The sequence below is a fragment of the Lytechinus variegatus genome, chromosome 1 (assembly GCF_018143015.1).
Source record: "Lytechinus variegatus isolate NC3 chromosome 1, Lvar_3.0, whole genome shotgun sequence".
Taxonomy (NCBI): domain Eukaryota; kingdom Metazoa; phylum Echinodermata; class Echinoidea; order Temnopleuroida; family Toxopneustidae; genus Lytechinus; species Lytechinus variegatus.
The window spans coordinates 55,498,623-55,516,820 of NC_054740.1; the positions used below are offsets into that span (position 1 = coordinate 55,498,623).

The 18,198-nt window shown below is 36.9% G+C and overlaps 1 protein-coding gene across 4 annotated transcripts in view; it reads left to right on the plus strand.

The window, feature by feature from the left end:
* The window catches only part of LOC121417407 (mitogen-activated protein kinase kinase kinase 2-like), an 87,653-nt gene that overhangs the window by 47,569 nt on the left and 21,886 nt on the right, over nucleotides 1-18,198 (plus strand). For all 4 annotated transcript variants that reach the window (XM_041611105.1, XM_041611129.1, XM_041611112.1 and 1 more), the window contains exon 4: nucleotides 14,128-14,243. In XM_041611105.1, coding sequence (XP_041467039.1) covers nucleotides 14,128-14,243 — 116 coding nt within the window. The remainder of the gene's footprint in view (nucleotides 1-14,127; nucleotides 14,244-18,198) is intronic.

Sequence of the window (18,198 nt, forward strand, 5' to 3'; positions counted from 1 at the left end):
TGTCCTTTCCATTTTTTCTTTCATGTTTCAAATGTGTACAATGCATGATGGGAAGACGCCTTTCTTTCTAGTTGCTTTTTATCATCATTCCATTCTTCTCTATGGCCATTTGATTTGGGGGCCCTTCGCAGGGGATATATTATTCTATGTATCGTAACCTGTAGAATACAGGATGTGCTTTGCTTTTCCTCCAGGCCTGTGCAGTCCCACAATGCTCTACTGATCTCTTCTTTGTATCATCATAAAGATTGAAATTTTACTCGATATTACAAGGTTTCGTGGACAAAAGAAGAGATGAAATGGAAAAGTTCTGGATTAGCCCGGATTTAGAATAGTTTAAAAGTAGCTTAGTCAAAACCGAATGGTGGGTTCTGTCTCTCTTCTAAAAAATGGAGTAGACTTTGTGCGGAAATACATACATGTATATACAGTGTACATACCACATACATTATATGTAGTATCTTGTTTTGAAGAACATCATGCTTGGTGATTTTTAAGTTCATTGTAGGTGTTGATGTAAGTGAAGATAGGCTGTCTCGTCAGTTAACAGTCGTTATTATTTTTCTTATTTCTAACAAGAAGTAGGCCTACTCATTTCATATATACATGTTCTGTATCGCGGAAATAAACTAGCCGCCCTTTCACACAGTAACAAAAATCGTAATTTTAATGATGATTCCGCCGGTGAAAAATGAAGAGGGCATTATGAAAGGGGTATAAGATAAACTGGAGTCGCATGATGAAAATACGTTGGCACTTACATCAAATAAACATATCTCATCGCTCGAAAATAGGGAATTTCTCATGTTCTAAGCCCTTTCAGGAATGTCCTTCAAATGTCACATGTTTTTGGCAGCAAGAATATGGCTATCCAAAGTATCATCCATGCATCGCACACGCTTACACTTAAAGTGCTTTACATGTATTGAAATATGGCACAAAAGTGTGAAATACAATAGGTTTGTTCACCTATATCCAGAGGTGTGTCGAAGGCTATTGTTTTGAAATTAAATAACGTAATTAGGAGGAGCATGCCTGGCAGGCAGTAGACCATGTTATGTCATCTAATTTCAGTGACGTTCATATGAACACTTTTGTATAGTTTGAATATGAGCTGGAAGAAAGCTGACAGAGATATTAAGCGGTGCATCCTGTGTGCTGGTATACAGTTAAAGGTCAAGAACACCTCAGAAAAATCTTGATTTGAATCAATAGAGAAAAATAAGACAAGCACAATGCTGAAATTTCATCGAAATCGGATGTAAAATAAGAAAGTTATGACATTTCAACGTTTCGCTTATTCTTAACAAAATAGTTATATGAACGAGCCAGTTACATCCAAATGAGAGATTCGATGACGTCACTCACTCACTATTTCTTTTGTTTTTTATTGTTTGAATTATACAATATTTCAACTTTTATGAATTTGACGATTAGGACCTCCTTGCCAGAAGCACAAAATGTTAAAATAATGGAATTCCATGTGTTCAGGGAGGAATGAAACTTCATTTCACATGACAATGATGAGAAAATAAAAATATTTCATATTTCATATAATAAAATACAAAAGAAATAGTGAGTGATGTCATCAGTTCCTCAATTGCATACCGACCGAGATGTGCATATAACTGTTTTTTAAAATGAAGCGAAACTTAAAAATGCCATAACTTTCTTATTTTGCATCCGATTTTGATGAAATTTTCAGTGTTATTCTTGTTGAATTTTTCTCTTTTTATTCAAATCAATTTTTTGTTGGGGTGGACTTGTCCATTAAAGAGGATTAACATCAAATCCACTCTCATGCTTTATAAAATTTCAAAGAAAAGCAAGCAATCAAGTAGTTTCAATATCCAGGATTAGAGAAGGAGACAGGTTATGCAACCAGACAGAACCGAAGTGGAATTATAATTTTCTGTGTGTGCATTTTATCATCATGGATTTTGTTGTGTTGCTTTTACAGGGTTTTTTCCAATTCATCTAATGCCAATCTGTCCCACGGGGGGCAACTTCCATTTACGAGTGGATACCATGCGCAACCATGGGGTCTGGAAAAGCACCCTAAACACGTATTTCCATATTCTGAAAATGCACCCCTTAACAAGTATTGATGTGTGAAACCCTACCCTTAGGTACAATAGCCATTTAGTCCATATACCATTTGGTCTAATTGGACTAAGTGTTTAATTGTGAAAAATGAATGAAATTGAAATGGATATTAGACGAAGTAATGATTACACCAAATGGTTGTTATATGAAATGTTGATGGATGGAATGGCATTCGACTAAATGAAAGTAGACCATGTGGTTCGTGGATGAGTTTGCAGTAGACAAATTGGCAATTTACCATTTTACACTCATTATTGTAATGTGACTAGTTCTAGCTACTTATTTGCAGCCATGCACATCAAGAGCACAATAATTACACTCAGCCTGACTTTAGTTGTTATACTTTTTAGATCCAGGAACTGAATTAAGACTGTAATCTGCCTATTTATCTATTATTTGTCTATTCATTCAACTATTTCATCGGCCGTCATCCGAACGAACGGTCATTTCACACATACGGCAGAGAAAATAGACTTCAAAGTTTACTATGATTTCCACATGTAATTCCCTTGATTTAAAACATTTTTATAGCTAGAAAAATGCATGGTTTGAAAGACCAAGACAATTTGCTTAACATAACATTGGTATCTTTATTTTTACACAGAACCAAGAATCAGAGAAAATATCACATAAGAGCAACATGCTTGTAATTTCAGTTCGAGCGGTTAAGATTTTCCATGTGCAACAACCCTGACCGCGATTTCAGTGCGTGCTCTTTCACGTGCAAATTATGCAGTGCAGATGCGACAGTTTATTTTTACACAGAACCAAGAATCAGAGAAAATATCACATAAGAGCAACATGCTTGTAATTTCAGTTCGAGCGGTTAAGATTTTCCATGTGCAACAACCCTGACCGCGATTTCAGTGCGTGCTCTTTCACGTGCAAATTATGCAGTGCAGATGCGACAGTTTGACTGACTGCGCGTTTGCATATAAGTTGTTTGCTCTGCTACAGTCCACGTTTCCAATTGGATTTGCGTATTTTATAAAAAAAATTGAATGGCATCGTTCGTTCGTTCTTTCTTTCTTCAGTATCTTAATCTATATAATCTATAAATCGATCTGATAAAGCTTTTATTACTTTTTATAGCTCTTTAAAATGTCAATCATGTAATCTACCTTGCTACACTCCAACTTTCATGACGATTGACTTCTGGTTTATGCTCTGTAGTTCCTATGACCATGGAAGTCGCTTCTACTACATTATATACCCCCGTAGCACGACCAAAGTGCTGGAAGCGAATCTGTGATGGCATTCCACCTGTTACGAGCCCAGCAGTTCGATCCTGTTCGTGACCGGAGCTCGCCTGTGAAGAATTACTTGTACTATCTCTGCTGGAGAGTAGATTTGTTTTGACAGATCTCACCAATTCCATTGATTCGCTTTGACTTGGACCAAGAGGCCTTTTGAACCTCCTCTTCCATTTTCTTAATATGATTCCTTAAAACAAAAGATGGTTATCCATATTTTTTTTCCACATTGCTATTCAGCATAAATCCAATGTGAATGGTTTGGTAATGGTAGCTCAAACTGCATGGATGAAAAGAGAAATAGATCAGAACAAAATTATGTTCACTCTCACTGATACAAGTTGCTATGTTATGCTCAACTAATGGGGCATTATTCAAGAAACTCTGCAATCAATTGCAAGTCAATTTTGAGTGAGAAATCAATCGCAAGTGTAGCAATTAATTTCAAATTTGTACTTCATTGCCTGGTCTGCTTCTTGAGCATTAAAGGTAAATGCTAGTTTTGGTAACGATATCAAAATGAGTTCGTACAGAATCCAATGAAATGACCACCAAAGTGTCTGTTTGTATATAAATAAAACATATGTGCCAAAGGATTCTGGAAGAAATTGTGTAATTGCTGAGAAATCAGCAAATAAGCACAGGATTCGGGTAGAGCGTCAGCCCGACATTCGAAGCAATAATTATACACTGTCACACGTGCGCTTATCTGTGTTGGGGATCTTCAGTCTGAACATTTTTCAGCGTAGATTTCAAGATTTCACAAAGTTCAGTTTATGTAACTGTACCAGATCTAGATCCTGGATGATATACTGACAATTAAGCCTTGTTTTACAGACTTTCTCATGAAATCAGTGTTTACTGCAACTACTGGAATTTCTCTTTAAAATCAGTGTGCTCTAGTTACAAATGGGCATTTTCACTGTAACTGACATTACAAGGCACAATTTTACACACCTTTCTTTGTGTGTATGATTATCTCTAAAACATCAAATAATGGGAGTTTGCTTTTGTAAAATTGTGCCGTGTAACGTCAGTTACCATGAAAATGCCCAAATGATCTTTTGATTGTCGGTTTGCATTGATCAGAAGTTTGAAATTGATCGCAAATATTTTTGTGCAACAAACCCTAAGAACAATTTTGAATGATCCATATTCTTTTTTTGTCTGTTTACACCAGCCTGAAAGGGTATGTGTGGAATCAAGGAGATAAAGAGGTGATATCTGCTTGGTGGAATGTCCATGTAGGCCTACATCCAGTCCCTCACTACCATGATTACAGACTTTAATATGATTTTTCCAGCATTTTTGGTTATTTTGCTGTATATTTAATTTCAATGATGCAGTGAAAAGCAGCATTCCATACTCTACATTTACAAAATAGCCCCAAAACATCTAGTTATCTAGCTCTTCAAGACAATGTCATAAGTGGATGAATTTTTTCTGACTTTCACTACATAAATCTGTTATCATGTTTATCTTACAAGTTTTAAGTATGGTGTACAAGCTTCCAAATTTAATTAATTACCTACATGTAAATATGTGTACACACAAAAAAGTCTAAATCTCCTAAATGCATGACCGTTCTCTCTTTTTTATTACATCTTTATGTTTGATTCCCATGATGTGCTGCTGAGAGTGTGGCTTCATGCTTGTCATACATGCTTCATACAGTTAAATGCATGCTTTTTTTTAATCAATATTGAAAGAAATCTGACAGAAAATTGAAGGATTTGCGGCTTGCGTGCGCACAATGTTTGAAAGTCTGAAATGCCTCAAAGGATCAAATGAGCTATAAAATCGAATAATTTTTCAATTTTGTCCCAAGGTTTTGTCATGCGGCTCAGTGTATGGGAAGTCGGTTGTAGTTTTTAGCATTGCTTGTCAACGCATGATGGAACACTTTGTATTTCTTTATTTACTTTTGTTGTTTACTTCCCTTTTCTCTGTGTTTTTTACGGTCAGTAGCTGTTAAGGGCAAACTATGGTATCCCCATATTCCACTCTTCATGATCCTGTGTCGTGCAAACATGGAATAATTTGGCATTGATGAAAAAAATTCCTTTCATTTTGGATATGTGCAGAAAACCCAGCATGAAATCCTTTTTTGTACAATTCATTCCTTTTCTATTTAATGCAGATAATTAGAAATTTGTTGAAGAAATTTCATATACATGTGTATAGGGAGTTATTGTGATGAAAATTATAGTTCATTCATTTGACCTTATATTTCAAGTTCAAATATTTATCAAGATTACCAATTAGTATTAGACGCCTTACTCACTAGTCACTACCTTCTTAAAAATAGTTTAAAGTGTAGTGAGAACGGTTGAAGTGATCTTGGAAGCAAAGCGATCTTCCGAACTGGTTCAGAAAACCACCTTGCAATGCAGTTTTCAAGATCGCTTTGCCTTGTTAAACTGGTTTTAGCATATGTGATGACATTATTGTTCTTCTGGAAGCGATCTTTGCACGTTTTGAGCGTGCTACTCCACACGACAGGTGTAGATTGCCTACGCTGCGGTTCCGATTTTTCGCGTGAAACTTGTCACCCCACTGAGAGCGTTTCCATAGCAACAAGAACACTTTACATGAAGTGATTTTGAAAACCACTTTCGTGTTATCAAGTGGGAACGCTAGAAAAGCGATCTTCCGAACTGGTTTCCTGAATCTGTTTCCAGTAAACTAGTTTTAGAAAGCGTAATGAGAACAGCCTCGTTGTAACATGTTTTGGTCCCACTGTCAAAATGCATTTCCAAAGACTCTTACACTTCATATGTCTGTGTCAAGTAGGTTTAGTTTACAACTCATGATCCATCTATTCTCTTGTTGCACTTTCTTTTAAAGGGAAATTCGATGAGGTTTTAATAAAAGCAGGAAAAAATTGAGAAAGATATTGGTGGCGCTGTCGGACACTAGGAGAGATGATGTTAATCTGGTGTGTGGAAAATTCAGGATGGGCATTAATTCACATAAGAAAAGTGCGATCCGAGATAGGCCCGGTTTGAAAGTCCATTTTTGATGCACGTGTACACGGCGTGTTTTTCGGTCGTGTACACGTGTACACGTTGTAAACACTGAGTGAGAGTGAGTTACAGTATGTTCCTACATGTAGCCTAAGTCACGGTTTTAAAGCTTACCTGAGAAGTTAGAAGTGTCAATCCACAAAAATTGGTGCAATTAAAAAGTTTACTCAGCTTAGCAGCGCATTAAATTAATAAAGAATGCAAAAGTAAATCAGTGCAGGTCCCTAGTTAGCGCCGACGTTCGTTGGATGCGCACTTTGCATACTGTACCGTACATGCATGCACAGATCGCTGCAGAATTAAGTGTAACTGAAGTTATCGATTGATTTTCATTATTTTATTGCCAATTTGAGGAGCGTGTGTTTGGAGGCTTGTAGCATATGTTTATGAGCGTATAACACGTAACTGGAGCAATGATCGCTGTCGCAATTGGTGATTCTCAAATTGGCTCTAAAAGTGATTGAAGAACGCTTTCGAGAGTCTCGTTACGTGTTACACGCTCATACACATGAGCTACAAGCCTACAAACACACTCTCCTCAAATTGGCATTAAAATAATGAAAATCAATCGATAACTTCAGTTACACTCAATTCTGCAGCGATCTGTGCATGTATGTACGGTACAGTATGCAAATTGCGCATCCAACGAACGTCGGCGCTAACTAGGGCCCTGCACTGACCGGAGCATACCCATTTCGTGTGGTACAAAAACTTGAGTCTCCAGAATAAATGTGGATTAAATCGGCGATTTTGGAAGTAAACTCACTCTAGATTAATTGAAATATATTGACATATTAGTGATTAAACATGTGCTGTGTCTTAGAACTAAGAATTAATGTGAGGCTGTGAGCTTGTTCACTGACTTTACAGTCCCACGCAAGCTTTATGCAGATGCTACCGTGTACACGGTGATGGAATTTAGTACACGTGCACTGACTTGACCGTGCGTGTACACGTGTACACGTGTACCCGAAACGGGCCTAATCCGAGACACTCGTTATTGTGCAGTGCAACTGCTGTACTGTGCTGATAAAGTGGGTCAATTTCACATCATGGGACCATAGACCCCAGTAGGGTCCATGCTTGGACATATGGGCCCATATTCTTAAAAGAGGTTACACTTGTACCAACATACAAGGTCATGGACTATGCAGATTTCTTTGCTTGCATGTATTTCATTATGTACACTAGTTAAAGTCATTGGTTAACATTGGTTTGACTTTAAAAAATCTGAGCTAGAAGGTCACACTTGTCACCTGTGTCTGTGATATGTTGCAAAAAGGAAGCCCAGAAAAAATTGCGTTCGAAAATAATTATTTAGTGCTTCAAAAATTGAAATATAAAATGACCGGGAACCCCACCTTAATATCATCCCATACACTTATGTGTACTATTTAGGTGTCTATAAGACGCCTATTTACAAAATCGGGGTTTGCCTTGTAGTTTTAGCTTTTCATTCTCAATAATGGTTGTTTTCAGGGTTTATTAGTTCTAATACATGCACTTGTCCACATGTTTCATCTTGGTTTGAGAATTTTTTAAATCGGCTGCTCTCAAAGTTAAACAATACCTTTAAGAAAAGTCAAATTATAAATAGACACTTTGGGCAAATGGCTGTAAATCCATGCTTGAATGAAGCTTGATGATGCAAGAAATCTGCATAATAAATGGTCTGGGCTTGTGCCATGGTACAGTTGAAACCTCTATTTAAGAATACAGGCCATAGAGTCTTTCATGTTTATGTTGAAACAAAAACACTTTCCCCATTGCTTTCAAAGTTGCTTCAGCTTTGAAAATCAGGCAATCAGAACTACACTTTGCCTTTAACGTGGAAGCAAGCATAGACTATGATATCCGTTGCATCCTGTTCTCTATCTAAACATAGGATAGCAATGAGACAATAAACTGCTAATCTGTTTGATCAAAGTATGCCATATGGAACCAAGCTCATATTAAGAAATTAACTTGCACCTATTGTATTGTGGTGAATTCTCAAAATATTTGGTATATAGCACATATCAGTGAAATAACAGTCAAGTAGGTTTTTTTTTAGACCAAAGGCGAGTGCACGCTATGCGACGCGATTGCATTAAGATGCGATTGCAACAAAATCGCAGTGTGCACACTGCACCAACCTGCACACCCTGCAACTTGGATCCGATTTGTTACAGAAGAATCACAGACCAAATCTTAAGACATTTGACATGTCAAATCGTCCTGCGATTCTTCTGCGATTTTTGATAGTTTGCACCAATCAGATTTGTCGAACGATGACGCCATGACCAATTTCCTGCTGTGCTGCAGCGCGGACAACATACATGTAAAAGAGGAGGCGCCGTGGCCTGCGATTCGATTGTGCCGTGATGCGATTATCATTAACAATTTGTTGCAATCGGATCTTGGTGCAGTCACATTACATAGTGTCCCAGGGCTTTAAAGGACATAAAAAAAAAGGATGTCGGAAAGTATGCTGGTTGTGACACTGTTGACAACAACTGATAATAGAACCTTTATTTCGGAGGTTGTGGCCCAGTGGATTAGTCTCCTGACTTTGAATTAGAGGGTCGTGGGTTCAAATCTCAGAATGGCATGATTCTTGTTGCACTCAACACAGGTGAGGTAAATGGGTACCTGGCCTAAATTGATTTCTTGGATTCCTAGCATGCTATGAAACTAAAAGGGTGCGGGCTAAAGCTGGGATGATAATATCCAAGTTCTTTGGAAGTGCAAAGGGATGTTATATCATTATGTGATAGGTGGGAAACAAGAACTGTGTATTTTTAATATTTAGCCTTTTGAAATCATACCCAAGATTGAAAAAGGGCCTTCTGTTTTTCATGAAAAGTCCATGCAGCACTGGTTAGTGTAATCATGGATCCTACATGGTGTAATCATGAACCAGAGCAGTAGGTCCATGGTGTATGGACTTCTATTCTGTGATTTAGCAGACAGTTTTTGTAGCTAGATCTAGGTCATCTGCTTTTCTCATTTCCTTGAGGAATATAACTCTTGACACTCTGGGACCCATCAAGCCTTTTCCTCTTGTACCCGTTGACCATTCCTGACACTGTCTTATCCTCTTTAGTTTATAGTACTTACATATGTTTTCAAGGGATTCACCTTAGGAGAGTGATTCATCTTTTCATTGATTTTCACTTTTTTTTTCTTCTAAGCCAATCCGATACAAGGATTTCAGTAGCTTATTTTAATTTTTTCTTCTAAGCCAATAAGATGCAAGGATTTCAGTAGCTTATTTTACTTTTTTTCTTCTAAGCCAATCAGATACAAGGATTTCATTAGCTTATTTTACTTTTCTTCTTCTAAGCCAATAAGATGCAAGTATTTCATTAGCTTATTTTACTTTTTTTCTTCTAAGCCAATAAGATACAAGTATTTCATTAGCTTATTTTACTTTTTTTCTTCTAAGCCAATCCGATACAAGGATTTCAGTAGCTTATTTTACTTTTTTTTCTAAGCCCATCAGATACAAGTATTTCAGTAGCTTATTTTACTTTTTTTTCTAAGCCAATCAGATACAAGTATTTCAGTAGCTTATTTTACTTTTTTTTTCTAAGCCAATAAGATACAAGGATTTCAGTAGCTTATTTTACTTTTTTTTTCTAAGCCAATCAGATACAAGTATTTCAGTAGCTTATTTTACTTTTTTTCTAAGCCAATCAGATGCAAGTATTTCAGTAGCTTATTTTAATTTTTTTCTAAGCCCATCAGATACAAGTATTTCAGTAGCTTATTTTAATTTTATCTTCTAAGCCAATAAGATACAAGGATTTCAGTACTTTATTACAGCTGTTGGTGAAAATCACAATTTTTTTATATCTTGACATGATTCCTTGATTCCCGAATTATCAACCTTGTGGAATGATATAAAAGGTTACAATTAAAGATCCATTCCCTTTGGGATGGCATCTATTTTATTTTCTCCCCTTTTGTTTTCTAAAGAAGAGACAGGAAATGGGTCAAGCTCAAGTTGTTGTATGTTTTTAAATAAAATAAAAAGTGATGAAAGGTGATTTGACACGCATGGCTAGCAAATAGCTCTAACAGCCAACAAGGGGTCGTAAATATTTGACATATTTATAATTATCTTTCATAACATCTCGATCCCACTAACAAAACACAGATAAAAATAGTTTTAAAGTTCGTCAAGTCATGCAGCATTATAGCTAATTGTATGGATGATCTGGACTTTAGACTGGTTTTTCCCCTCACTAACATCAGCATGCATGTACTCTACTGTTTCCATATTTGGGACCGAGAGACAACAGCTAATACCGTGTTTACACATTGACTCGGCTCGCGTGTTGAATCCGTGAGCCGGGTTGAACACTTCGAAGAAGGGATCAGAGATCGCGTTTATACGTACATATAAAAAGGCGAGTTCAACACGGCTCGCGGATCTCGAATGGAAGAAGAATTATGACGTCGCAAATTAAACGCGGGAAATTCTCCGCCGGAATCGAATCTTGTCCGTGCGAACAACAACAATGCCAAAAGTGAAAACGCGCGCAGTGACCTGGTCAAGAGAGTTCGACACGGCTTTCTGTTTACACACGAAAAAATTGCCGAGTCTGACTCGGCTCGCGGGTTGAAACCTACGATTTTGGCGGATCAAAAAAGCCGTGTTCGACACAGCACGCGGATTACACTGATCGCGTTTACACAGCATAAAATTGCCGTGTTGAGCACGGCTCGCGTGTCGAACCCCCGAGCCGTGTCACGGTATTAGTTTGTGTCTCAGAATCTGCAAGGTATAAAACTTTTGTCCTTGCTCCACCACGAACAAAAGTTACATTAAGGCCTGGGGTTCAGTATAGCTGGCCAATCGCAGGACTGGTCGTTTTGAAAATTTAAGCCATCTGTGATTGAGTTTTCGTACAGATCTGTATCAATCAGATATGATTATTTCGTCTAGGACCAATATTTTGTGTCACGTACCATCTGGATGACGAACCTGTGCATCATGTTGTAACGTCCCCAACGTAGATTCGATTACAGTCACATGCCACAAATATCTAGTTTGACCCTGTTACTTTCTTGAACTTGTTTCCTTCAAACCAGTTTTTGGAACCAGCTATCCTAGCTTCCTCAACACCATCTCCTTAATTGGTTTCCAGAACCACTTCATGTAAAATGGTCTTGTTTCTCTTAGAAGTGCTAAGGAAACGCTCTCAGTGGCGTCACATGTATTGCATGGAATTTGGAACAGCAGCATGGGCATTCTCCACACAGTATGTACTGTGCCCAAAATGCCCACGCTCTCATATTTCTACGCAAAGATTGCTTCCAGAAGACCAGTTTTATCCTTGCCTACACTTAATCCATTTTAACGAGACAAAGCGGTCTTGAAAGACACATCGCGAGATGCTTTTCCAAACTGGTTTCGAAGACCTCTTAAGATCACTTCCAAGACCACTTTGAGTGTCCTCATTTGTACACATTTAATTGGTGTCCACTAAACTTTTTACCCATTAAACCAGTTTAAGAAATTATTTGAGAACTGTGTCCTTTAATTCATATCAACAATTGTTTTAAGAAAGAACTTAACTTGAAATAGCTCATGAAGTTATCTCTTTAAGGAACCCTGACAAGAATTGACTCATGATCTTGTAGTGAGGAGACCAGTCGGGAACGAACCATGCTGTACATGTATTGATATAATGGTTCCAGACTGCTCGTATTATTTGTGGATTGAAACTTTGATGTTCTGTGTGATCTTGGCCTTGGAGAGGTGTGAGTTCTATATTTTGACTCTCAGGCTGTGAGAAAAACTGCTTTGCAACCGGATTGGTTGACCACAGCTATTTGGAAAGGTTACACAAGCGAACTTTACAAGAATGCTGTCAAGAGAAAGAGAAAGCATTCATATTCATTTTCGTTTAGCAATCATGAAATGAATAATTTTTGTCTAATTTTTTAGTGTCTGGACTAATTTCATCTCTGTTTTAGTAAACCTAATCCCCTGATAGTTGTTGGGATTGAGGGCTGATATTTTGGTGGTGATACACTTACGCCGAAATTGGACTAAAGGCGCTTCACGATCATTACCATCCTGATACACATAACATAAGCCTGCCTCACATCGCCAATTCATGTGACACAAGTCTCCTGACTTTTTATACAAACATTTTACATTGTTCTTTTAAGCTATAACTGTTGTTTGCTTCAAGTGCACGCTTCTAGTGCAGTGGCCAAGCCGGCCTGAGTCCACTTGGTGGTGATACACCTACCAGTTGCAGGAATGATGCTGGTGTGAAGGCACTTCAAAAGGTGGACTTGGTACTAGGTGGTGTCAGTCCAGCAAAAAAAAAGGGGTGATACATGTACACGTAAGTCGGGCTATCTCCGACGCGGGCTTCAGTCCATGCTGTCAGCGTATGTGTATCACTGCCCCAAGATCCCCTCACCTCTTGAGTGAGGTAAATCAGCCATGCTGTTTTTAGATGTCTACACAATATATGCCTGCAACCTCCGATCCACTCTTATACCCTCATGGTTCGATGCCATGCATTCACTTTAATCCCGGAAAGTCTTTGTGATTCTTTGATGTATTACCTCAATTTTCAGCTTAATAATCTATGCACTTACATTTTAGGTATTGGAACTGTCTACTCAGCCAGGCATGCATTTAACAAGTGTGTCTCCACCTAAAGACTAGCGCATACACAACTTGCTGTTTGGGCCTTCAGTACACAAGGCATTAGTAGGCTGCACTTTCAGACCCTTAACTCGAGTGAAGGGTTTGCACAGCAGACTAGGGTTAGCCTTGCTTTTTTCATGGGGCTAGCCCACTCTTCTGAAACCTTTGAAAGAGATAGTGGGTTAAGGACAGTCCAATCAGTGAGATTAAGACCTCCATTAAATCCTTATGTTACAGGACTATTGAAGAGAAAGATTGCCTGTCTAAATAGCCATTAAATCATTTAAGTCAAAGCTATTGTCCTTTAAGGTAACAAATAGAAATTTGGCAGTTACGAAACTGCTGAATCAGATAATAGCCCTGTTTTTAGAGACACATTTTTTACTAATAAAGATATTCCTGTTATATACTGCATTTTTGTAAAGTACTTTAAGTAAAGAAAAGCTCTATACAGTGCGTCCCAGAAAAAAGGAAACCGCGATTCCCATGTGTTTTTTCTTCAAATGCAAATGAATTGTGATATTTCATTTACATCATCATACGATTTAATTATTCCTCTATATATTGATGGCTAACTTGAAACAAACAATTCAGGCATTACTGGATACTGAGCAAGACGAGTTATAAATTTTAATGTCAAAACCAGTTTGCGCAGAAAATTGAGCAAGATTGGTTCGTGATGTGCTTATTCCATGGTTGGCTCATTAGCATTTCTTTTGTATTCTTTGTTGTTAAGTTTGTCCCACTGATCCCTGAAATGAGAGTGGATTCAGATTCACATGTGAGTTTCTGTGCAAATTGTTTGTGATATTCCTCAATATTTATTGTTTGTAACCTGCCATGCGTGGACAATTTGCTAAGCTGTTGGTTTCAAATTCGAGATGAGATACCACTCTTACCATGAGTATCAAATTCATAGTAAAAACATAATAATTGTGAAATCTATCTCTGAAAACAGGTTTACTTTTTTGTGGGATGCACTGTATAAGCAACTATGATTATTAGATGAGATGAAAGAAATGCAAAAGTTGAAATTCATTAAGATTTATAAAAAGTTTGTTTTGTATTTTTCTTCTCTTTTTAGTGGATCCATCGGCTGATAGCAATCAAGTTATCAGTGAGATCACTGATAACTTGATCTCATTGAGAGTGCAAGGAAATCGTAATAGGACTACAAGAGGAGGCTCATCTTCGCACACGGTAAGTTTCTTTCCCTACTGGATAGAACACGGTGGCCCATATTCTTAAGTCAGGTTTAACTTAGACCATGGTCTAAACCTGTGCTAAAATTATGGGAAGCCAAAAGTGTAAAATTTTTTATGAAGTTGTATGTTGCTTATGTTTACTGTGCTCTTTCCTGATTCATGGTGAAGACAGTCATTTATTTATACTTCCTAGACAGTTATGAATGATTTGAGAGCCAAAGGAGCTGAAATGTGATATCTGTACTGTTAGTGATTACAGGTTTCACAGGCCTAATTCATTCCCCATAGACTCATGTGTTAAATTGGCACTTTAAAAATTCATAAAAAATAAGGATGAAATTCGGGGTCGAATGTTTACTACCAGTGGATAGGATATATATCTGGCAATCCATATCTGACCAGAAAAGGGTCCCTCGACCGGCTCATTTTAAAAATAAATTGGTGTGTTTGAAGACATCTTCGGGGGGAGCAGATTCATCACCTCAAACAGCAAAATAGCCCTAATCCTTCCGCCAGTCAAAATATAGTCCAAAATTGGTGATATTTCTTCCCAATTTGGGAAAAGGAAGTTCAGTAATTACCAAAAATAGAATCAGTGTTAGATGGACAATCATATGCATACACTTTGTCAATCAGCCATATCAAAATAAAAAAAATAGCAATGGGTTGGCTCGAATGAATATCTATGGCCTGCCACTAGTAATTAGGCCCGTGTAGCCTGTACTAACAATTGGCTCTCCATACTTAAACCACAACTTCAAACCTGAGTTAAAGTTAAACCTGACTTCAGAATACAGGCCAGTGTCTCACAGTGTTCACAGTGTGTGCCACAGTGTATTCATAGTGTGTTCACTATGTCTCACAGTGTATTCGCAGTGTGTTCATTGCGTTTTCATAGTGTATTCACTGTGTCTCACTATGAATATATTCATAGTGTGAGACACAGTGTGTTCATAGTGTGTTCACATTGTATTCATAGTGTGTTTACAGTTTGTTCACTTTGTGTTCATAGCATGTTCAAAGTGTATTCACAGTGTGTTCATAGTGTGCTTACAGTGTGTCTGCAGCACATTCACAGTGTCGGAACAGGTGTGTTCATAGTGTGTTCACAGTGTGTTTACAGTGTGAGACACAGGGTCTCACAGTGTGGAACACAGTGTGAAAACACTATGAGACTTTTAATCTTCATATTTAATGTAGTGAATCCCATTCACACAGTCCACTATATGAAGACACTATGAACACCCATATTGAAAAGTGTCCAAAGTGTAAACTTATCTTCACAATTAAAGAACAGTTTTCATCTCAACCTTTACATCTCCCATTTTCCAGTTAGGCTTTTCCAATTTTGTCTAACATCCACTTGGTCCATCACTACTTGGTCTATATGATTAAAGAACTATCATCAATCAAATTTTTAGTTGACAAAGTAAAAATAATTATTAGTGCAAATTAGACCATTTAGGCATTAATATTTTTTAAGGGCCATACCCAGCAAGCAATTGGCTTTTCCTTTGATCCTTACCACATTTTTATATTGATTTTCTAATAATCTTATGATTGTTTATGTACGTAATATAAGTTTTTTTACTCTGTATTTATGAATCTTTAGACCAAACAAGAATTAGACCATGCAGGTATAGACTGAGTGTAATGTAGATCAAATTTATAGTAGTCTAAATTAGTTAAGCTCCTGTGGTATAAAACTATATGAACTGTTTTTAGACCAAGTGTTTGTAAACTGCTATGTTTCATTGACTGCTATCGTACCCTCTTCAAGCATAAGTAAAAAAAACTACATTGTTTGTTGCCTCCATCCATCACACCTGTTACGGCTATAGAGCTTAGTGTATGAACTATCTCGTTAAAAGATTACCATGCCTCTGTTAATTGCCCTAATTTATTACTGACCAAAGAGCTTGGAAGAGGAAGGGGGGGGGTGGTTTCCTGTCTCCTGTCAGGGGTGTTCATTCGTGATAGAACGCTGCTGCTGTTTGCATGTCCTAGTTTTACATTCCAGCCAGCTTGCAGAAAGGTCAGGGAATTTTTCCATGAAATTATCCTTTTTACTGGAGTTTACTTTTTTATCATGTGATATACTTCAGGTAGTTTTTAGCTGAATTTGACATTATTTAATATATTCTTTCACTTATTTATAATAACTTTTTTTATTAAAAAAAAAAACACCCCCAAAATGAAACCCAATATACAATCATGAATAGCCTACTGGTACATCCTATAAGGGATTTTAAAATGGCAGATATTTCACAGCGAGCTTGATACAGTTCAGGGCCCTGTCTTATAAAGAGTTACGATCGATCCAATCAATTGTAACTCTATGGAAATCCATCATTGTCATGATTTCTTCTACAGGAAATATGTTAAATGTCCCTTGTAAACAAAGGAGAACACACCAAATTGTCAAGAAATCAATGAATTTATAGATATACATTCATATCAAGATTTTTTTTTTGATCAAACATTCATTTTACATGTTGACTTTGCTGGCTTACCATAGTTATAATTGATCATATCAATCATAACTCTTTGTAAGATGGGCCCCTACTGTGTTGCTATAGAGATTATGATATTTCTACTTTGGTGTTTATCTGATAGCCATGGTTTGGTTAAAGCTGGGTTAATTTAGACCACTTGTTTTAAGGAGTGCCAATTTTCAACTTATCCACCAACCCAAAAAATATTTGAAAACATGCAATTTTCCCATTCCCAACATTTTTATATAAGCAAGCATTGGCTTTAGTTTCTAATGACTAATCTATTGTCTTATGTGGGTAGGGGAAGATCTATTGTGTTATTTCCCCAGCCCCCCCCCCCCCCCCCCTCAATAACATGATGTCATGTACCTATGTTTCATCTGTGACGTCAAGTCATAAATGTGAAATTTCTTGCCTCTTAAATCCGCTGTAACACAAAGTCTATGCTGTGCATTTCTCATAAGAAGTAAACAAAAAATGTCCATGAATAAGAAATATTTCAAACTAAAAATAGTGTTGAAATAGTGTGTGTTGAAACAAACTGTAAAAGCCATTGTTCTGATGAAAGTTACGGTTGTTTGTCTGGAGTGGTTTTACTGGTGAGTTGTCATGGTAACAGGATCATGCTATTTTGTGGTCTACCAGCTTGCTGTGTGTAAGTCAAGAAATAGTTTATGACCTGTTCTCTTCTTCAAAATATTGTAGACTTCCTCTTATCAATTAGGGATAATTTTACTATGAATTAAAGATAAATACCTCTTGTGATGACGATCTCAAAATGAGTTTGAACAGAATCTGATGGAATTACCACCAAAGTGTTTGTATGTATGATTAAAAGATATGTGCCAAATAGCTCTGGAAAAAATACATACTGTTTGCTGAGAAATTAGCATAATAAGCACAGAATTCCATCAAATGTCTGGTATTTTTCAAACAAAGCAATATTGATACACTGTACCACTTATGCTTTTCTGTGTCAGTGATTATCAGAATAAGGATTTTGAGCTAAGATTGCATGATTTTAAAAAGGTATGTTTACATTAATGTACCAGATCTAGATGTATGATAATATTTTGACAATTAACCTTGATTTAAAAGACTTTCTCATCAAATAATTGTTTGCTGCAACTACTGTATTTTACCTTTAAACTCTAAACTCTAATGCCTTTTTTATTTAAGAATTGGGTTGATGAAAATACAACACTGATGTTTTGTTAGTGTTAGCCACCTCTATATGAAGTTAATTATCCCTTTTTTTCATATCAAATAAGTGATCATTGCTTTTATATTGAAGCTTACATGTACATACAGACTAAGCTATTGTTCTTATATTAACTGCTGCTTATGATTATAAATATTTGTCAAGGTTATTTTCCCATAAAGACTAACTTCCTCACTTTTTCCTAGATCTTGGTTTCTTTTTTGTGCATGTACTAGGATCCACATACCCAATTC